This window comes from Pecten maximus, chromosome 18, assembly GCF_902652985.1.
Source record: "Pecten maximus chromosome 18, xPecMax1.1, whole genome shotgun sequence".
Classification (NCBI taxonomy): domain Eukaryota; kingdom Metazoa; phylum Mollusca; class Bivalvia; order Pectinida; family Pectinidae; genus Pecten; species Pecten maximus.
Window position 1 is genome coordinate 2,774,131 of NC_047032.1, and position 8,044 is coordinate 2,782,174.

Below are 8,044 nucleotides of genomic sequence, written 5' to 3' on the forward strand. Positions count from 1 at the left end.
CTCCCTCCAGGACCAGTAGCGCCCTTGTTCCTTCCTCAAGGGCCAATAGCCCCCTTGTTCCTACATTTGTCTGCCCTATCAAATCGTTCAATAGGAAACTTGACAAATGTTTTGAAACAACGCATTCGTGTTACTTATTCGAAATAGTGTACCAAAGAAAATTTCTATGCAGACATAAATGACATTTTAGATCGAACCCCAGAAACTTTTTGGAAAATTGTACGCAAGTTATTAAAACCTTAGGACACTGCTAATGCTATACATTCCCCTGTAAACGTTGTGGTGACGACTGATAGTAAAGCCTATATATCATACAAACATAGGTGGCCCAGAGGTAGAGCTGAGGACGGACGCTACTTTATCCGACACACAGTGGTTTACTTTGTTTTTGTTTAAATCGAAATGGCAGACAGGCGACAGACATTGTGAATTTTAACTTTAACGTATTAAGTTTTTAATATTTCAAAGAAAGTTCTTCATGGACCATTCTTAAATTTTGTATGTTAGTTCATCTACGCGTCTAGTTGTGTTTATTGAATTAGGAGACTGATTTGGAAACAAAAATGGCCGACAGACGGCCATCTTGGATTTTGACAGTTTAAGTTCGTTATCACTATTTCTTAAGAAGTACTGGAAGTATCTTTCTAAAAACTTGATCTGTCGGTTTCACAAAAAGTGCATGCTTACATATATACAATGGTGGGCGCCAAGATCCGGCTGAGAGCTCTTGCTTTTTACGCGATGCGCGTATTTTATCAAAACAAAATAAAATGTATTCGTTAAAATGATTTATGTGGTTTCCTTTTGTGTTTACGTGGCGTTAAGCATTAAAGTATTCAAAAAATGTGATGGATGCTATTTGATTTGCCTGGTCTGTATTTAATTACACAGAGAGTATGACGTATCGACCTGTGTCTGACAGCTTCTGTATATATATATATATCAATACAATTCACCCTTCATAAGGGTCATACCAATTTTAAAATGATTGCATTTGAATCAAATTTCAAAATTGTTTGTTTGTTGACTTAACCAGACTGCAGTTTATATAAACTATATCTAATATTCGTCATTTAAAACGATATATATATACAGGAAGGTCTTTGTTGAATAACTGAAACTTTTTTGCAAATTCATTATTTTTGAATTGTAATTTCAGTCATGTAAGAATATGTGTGCAATGAATCACAATGTACCGACGTTATGATGACGTCATTATTTATAGTTTGTAATCCCGATGACGAGGCTAACTGTGGTCTTCTTGCTTAACGTAATGCGCATGACAGACCGTGCCTGCGCGTTGATTGATCTCTGAGGTGTTTAAGCATTTGTAACATATAAACAAAGCGACGAAGTGTATTTAACCATAATTTTACCTGGCGAAACAAGCACGTACATGTGTAAGTATAAATAGTTTTACTTTGTTAATTTGAAAGGGTAGCATTTATTTATGAGGTGTATATCAGGTTTAACAAACCTTAGAAAGAAATATTAACCTATAACAAAGATTTATCAAAGTCAATATCACAAGAAAGTATATCCTTTATCTGGTTATCGTATTTACCTTGATTATGAGTTGACTAAACTTAAACAGGCTGCTATTATCATTCGATCAATCAACCTTGTTCATTTCCGTAATTAATCATAAATCGCCTTGTCATATGTCTCTGTGATAATTTAAAGGAAATCACGCGCCAAAGGTGACATCGATTGTAGCTAATTAATCCACACAGTTATGTAATTTCCTTTTACTATAAATAGATAGCTTCTGATCATGACATGATATTAATGTCGTATTGCTAACATGTCAAAACATAGTACTATACATATTTAATTCGTTCAGACACACCTTAAACAAACGGATGATCTTCGTAAGTTCAAACCTTAAAGAGGTGTTCCTTCGTTCTGACATCAGAAACATGCACACTCTTTAGTGATGAAATATATGTCCGAACGATGAGTATATGGGTGTTTGTGTCTACAAGTAATACAATAAACACCAAATTGTACGGGAACAAGGCAAATCTTATACAACTACATGTATCGTATATTTTGTGGTAATTAGTGATACTTCGGGTCGAATTAAGAATGTTCAGGACTTAATACTCGAGGAACTGTGCTTTGTCTCGAGTATTGATGTAAAGATTATAACTTTTACTACCTGAAAAAATACTCGTTTTCCAGTAAGTTTAATTTTGACGACCTTAACTTAATCAAACGAAAGAATGCCCCTTTAAGCATACAAATGATATTGGTAACCTTACCAGAAGACCTACCTACTAGGGGGCCACCCAAGAAATCAATAAAACAACTTCCAGTTTGGAAATGAACATCAGGAAATTGGTTTAAAATTTGAAATCACAAAATCTGAGAAATATTAATAAACCGACAATTTTTCATTATCTAATTATCCGTGAAATCATTTGAATATGATGGTAATTTGTAATTACATATACTAATTTAAGAAATCATTTGAAAATGACGGTAATTTGTAATTACAAATATTTATTTAAGAAATAGTATGAATATGACGGTAATTTGTAATTACATGTAATTAAATCCTTTGCCTATGACAATGATTTGTAATTACATTGATTATCCGATTATTTACAGTAAAAACGATGAACTCCCTCCGTGTGGCTTGTGTTTTGGCGATTTGCGTGACATGCAGCCATGCAATAGGAGAAAAGATTTACCTTAAAGCTGCCGATCACGCCTACTTCGCCTTGAGTACCATAACTGGTAAGTTTGTGGGACAAACTCGAACTCCCGAACCTGGCTATAGCGTCATTAGCATGGACCATTTCAAGGCTTTGCTAAAGCACTTCTCTGGTACCAGTAACATACAATCTGCTCACCGACTTGTTTCTCCGAACCTCAATACTCCCCAAATGGCGGTAAGTATATGCCTACTTTCTTTTAACCGAAAGCGATATCTATTTCAAAATTGAATCTTTTTTTTTTTAAATATCAATTGAAATCTCAGTTTGAATTTAAATTACATTCTGTATAACGAAAAAGTTGTTATAATGTAATAACTAAAAACAAATGATAACACGCACGGAGAAGATGTTTCAAATACATACCTGTGTTGAAATGTTTTGTCATGCTGCAAACTCTAAAGCATTTCATTGGCCAATCACCCAGCTATGATTTTCTATGTTCTCATTCTTCGCGGGTAATATAAAGTCACGTGAAGGTAATATAAAGTCACGTGAAGGTAATATAAAGTCACGTGAAGGTAATGTAAAATCAAGCAATGGTAATATAAAGTCACGCGAAGGTAATATAAAGTCACGCGAAGGTAATATAAAGTCACGTGAAGGTAGTATAAAGTCACGTGAAGGTAATATAAGTAATTTGAAGTAAATATAAAGTAGCGTGAAGGTAATATAAAGTCACGTGAAGTAATATAAAGTCACGTGAAGGTAATATAATGTCACGTGAAGGTAGTATAAAGTCACGTGAAGGTAATATAAAGTCACGTGAAGGTAATATAAGTAACTTGAAGTAAATATAAAGTAGCGTGAAGGTAATATAAAGTCACGTGAAGGTAATATAAAGTCACGTGAAGGTAATATAAAGTCACATGAAGGTAATATAAAGTAGCGTGAAGGTAATATAAAGTCACGTGAAGGTAATATAAAGTCACGTAAAGGTAATATAAAGTCACATGAAGGTAATATAAAGTCACGTGAAGGTAATATAAAGTCACGTGAAGGTGACAAAGTCACGTGAAGGTAATATAGGTAATTTGAAGTTAATATAAAGTCACGTGAAGGTAACATATAGTCACGTGAAGGTAATATAAAGTGCAGTGAAGGTAACATAAAGTAACGTGAAGGTAATATAATGTCAAGTAAATATAATATATAAAGTCACGTGAAAGTAATATAAAGTCACGTGATGGTAATATAATGTAATGTGAAGGTAATATAAAGTCACGCGAAGGTTATATAAAGTCACGTGAAGGTAATATAAAGTCACGTGAAGGTAATATAAAGTCACGTGAAGGTAATATAAAGTCGCGTGAAGGTAATATTAAGTCACGTGAAGGTAATATAAAGTCACGTGAAGGTAATACAAAGTCACGTGAAGGTAATATAAAGTCACGTGAGGGTAATACAAAGTCACGTGAAGGTAATATAAAGTCACGCGAAGGTAATATAAGGTAACGTGAAGGTAATATAAAGTCACGTGAAGGTAATATTAAATCACGTGATGGTAATATAATGTAATGTGAAGGTAATATAAAGTTATGTAAAGGTAATATGAAGTCACATGAAGGTAATATAAAGTCACGTGAAGGTAATATAAAGTCACTCGTTACTGTATTATAATGTTATTATTAATACCTCGTTATTGTATTATAATGTTATAATTAATACTTCATCACTGTATTATAATGTTATAATTAATACCTCGTTACTGTATTATAAAAAATTATAATTAATACCTCGTTACTGTATTATAATGTTATAATTAATACATCATTACTGTTTTATAATGTTATAATTAATACTTCATCACTGTATTATAATGTTATAATTAATACCTCGTTACTGTATTATAATGTTATAATTAATACCTCGTTATTGTATTATAATGTTATAATTAATACTTCATCACTGTATTATAATGTTATAATTAATACCTCGTTACTGTATTATAAAAAATTATAATTAATACCTCGTTACTGTATTATAATGTTATAATTAATACATCATTACTGTTTTATAATGTTATAATTAATACATCATTATTGTATTATAATGTTATAATTAATACATCATTATTGTATTATAATGTTACAATTAATAACTCGTTACTGTATTATAATGTTATAATTAATACCTCGTTACTGTTTTATAATATTATAATTAATACCTCGTTACTGTTTTATAATGTTATAATTAATACATCATTACTGTATTATAATGTTATAATTAATACTTCGTTACTGTTTTATAATGTTATAATTAATACTTCGTTACTGTTTTATAATGTTATAATTAATACCTCGTTACTGTTTTATAATGTTATAATTAATACATCATTACTGTATTATAATGTTATAATTAATACTTCGTTGCTGTTTTATAATGTTATAATTAATACCTCATTATTGTATTATAATGTTATAATTAATACTTCGTTACTGTTTTATAATGTTATAATTAAAACATCATTACTGTTTTATAATGTTATAATTAATACCTCGTTACTGTATTATAATATTATAATTAATACCTCGTTACTGTATTATAATGTTATAATTAATACCTCGTTATTGTATTATAATGTTATAATTGATACCTCGTTACTGTATCATAATGTTATAATTAATACATCATTATTGTATTATAATGTTATAATTAATACTTCGTTACTGTTTTATAATGTTCTAATTAAAACATCATTACTGTTTTATAATGTTATAATTAATACCTCGTTACTGTATTATAATATTATAATTAATACCTCGTTATTGTATTATGATGTTATAATTTATACCTCATTATTGTATTATAATATTATAATTAATACCTCATTATTGTATTATAATGTTATAATTAATACCTCGTTACTGTATTATGATATTATAATTAATACATCATTATTGTATTATAATATTATAATTAATACCTCATTATTGTATTATAATGTTATAATTAATACCTCGTTACTGTATCATAATGTTATAATTAATACATCATTACTGTATTATAATGTTATAATTAATACATCAGTACTGTTTTATAATATTATAATTAATACCTCATTACTGTTTTATAATGTTATAATTAATACATCATTATTGTATTATAATATTATAATTAATACCTCATTATTGTATTATAATGTTATAATTAATACTTCATCACTGTATTATAATTTTATAATTAATACTTCGTTACTGTATTATAATGTTATAATTAATACATCATTACTGTATTATAATGTTATAATTAATACTTCATCACTGTATTATAATGTTATAATTAATACCTCGTTACTGTATTATAATGTTATAATTAATACCTCATTACTGTTTTATAATGTTATAATTATTTCACGATGAATGTTTTAGGAACCACAAGTTCGTGGTGGCAACCTTGATTATGGCAGCGCCTTTAGCAATGACGGAACCTCATCTACCTACTTCAAGAACCGCGATGAAATGCAAAATCACCCGATCACCCAGCCTACACAGGATGACCTTAATCAGCAGGTATATCCGGAATTTAATTCTAATATTGACAGCGATATTAAACATTAATAGACTTTGGATGAGGTCGATATCTGTTGTTATCAACCCCACAAAAGGCAATATTAACCGATGATGTGTAGTAGCCCATGGTCAGTATTTTTACTTCATTTCAACACATTAACCTATAATAAAATGCCTGACTTAAACATCATTTTTGTGCGACACATTCTGTTGACAAAAACAAAAGTTCCTTACAATATTAAGAATTTAACCACGGATTTCGTAATTTGTCTAATAAGTGAATTATTTCTTAACAGGGCTTTGCTAACCCGCGCGATCCATTCACTGGTAGAGTATATGCTTGAGTCACTCTCAGCGAGGAGCCCTAGGGAGGACCTTGATGTACCCGCAAACAAGGAAGCTTAAATCCCCCCTCCCAGCGAGAAAGACGTCCTACGTTTCTTATTTCACGTTTTTTATGAACATAAGTGGACATTCTCTGTCCTTATCCGCATCATTTTACCTACATCTTTAAGCACCTATCCATTCAAGCATCATTTCCGCAATTTCATGATCGCTTAATTTATATTCACGAAGAAAATTTATTTTGGAAAAATATCGAAAATAAAGTTCTTCATTTCAAAGGCTTTTATTTTTTATTCACAATAAGTACACTAATTTTATTTACAGTCAGCGCACTACTTGCAAAAATTCACCTGACAGTTTGGTTTATTTTGTTTAACGTCCTATTAATAGCCAGGTTCATTGTAAGGACGTGCCAGGTTTTGGAGACGGAGGAAAGCCGGAGTACCCGGGGAAAAACCACCGGCCTACCTAGAGCAACTGCCCCACGTAGTTTTCGAGCTCGCAACCCAGAGGTGGAGGGCTAGTGATCAAGTGCCGGGACACCTTAACCACTCGGCCATCGCGGCCCATTTCATCTGACAACAATAAAAATAATATTTGTAATTATTTTACCAAATTTAGAATATGAAATAAAATTAATAAAGCAAGTGGATTACAACAGTAAGTAAACTATGAATTATCAGTTAATCGAAATCATTATACTTTCATTGAAACAGGACAGACATACATTCATTTCTTTGTGAAATATTGTTGTGTTGATGACACCAAAGAAAATGATAGAACGAACAGGCATCAGCCTTAAGATAGGGGCTTCAATGGCGGGAAAATGTAGGCTATACGTAAACAACTCGTCGTTTACCACTACGACTGTCAGTCGTGTGAGAGGTAGACATACAGCGATAGAGGGCACATGACATTGCACCATTATACGATGACCATTCAGCAAATTCAGTTACTTCACGGCTCAGAACGAACAAACAATATTTCAAATAATTTGGTCAGACAATACATTGTGTTACTACACGGCTCCCGTACCAACAAACACTACATTATGTCACTACACGGCTCCCGTACCAACAGACAATACACTGTGTGACTACACGGCTCCCGTACCAACAGACAATACACTGTGTGACTACACGGCTCCCGTACCAACAGACAATACACAGTGTGACTACACGGCTCCCGTACCAACAGACAACACACTGTGTGACTACACGGCTCCCGTACCAACAGACAATACATTGTGTTACTACACGGCTCCCGTACCAACAGACAATACATTATGTCACTACACGGCTCCAGTACCAACAGACAATACATTATGTCACTACACGGCTCCCGTACCAACAGACAATACACTGTGTGACTACACGGCTCCCGTACCAACAGACAATACACTGTGTGACTACACGGCTCCCGTACCAACAGACAATACACTGTGTGACTACACGGCTACCGTACCAA

General features: G+C 32.0%; 1 protein-coding gene across 1 annotated transcript; it reads left to right on the plus strand.

Moving 5' to 3' along the window:
* Positions 1 to 1,286: 1,286 nt before the first annotated feature.
* On the plus strand, positions 1,287 to 6,855 carry LOC117316927. The gene is made up of 4 exons (XM_033871703.1): positions 1,287 to 1,400; positions 2,614 to 2,897; positions 6,092 to 6,232; positions 6,529 to 6,855. The coding sequence occupies exons 1-4, from the start codon at positions 1,397 to 1,399 to the stop codon at positions 6,574 to 6,576; spliced, it is 477 nt and encodes a 158-aa protein (XP_033727594.1). The 5' UTR covers positions 1,287 to 1,396; the 3' UTR covers positions 6,577 to 6,855.
* The last annotated feature ends 1,189 nt before the right edge of the window (positions 6,856 to 8,044 follow it).

What these genes read in the sequence shown, in the direction of transcription:
- LOC117316927 (XM_033871703.1), top strand. An exon ending in TCAATACTCCCCAAATGGCG is followed by an intron (nt 2,898 to 6,091) that starts GTAAGTATATGC and finishes TGAATGTTTTAG; the next exon opens with GAACCACAAGTTCGTGGTGG. An exon ending in AGGATGACCTTAATCAGCAG is followed by an intron (nt 6,233 to 6,528) that starts GTATATCCGGAA and finishes ATTTCTTAACAG; the next exon opens with GGCTTTGCTAACCCGCGCGA.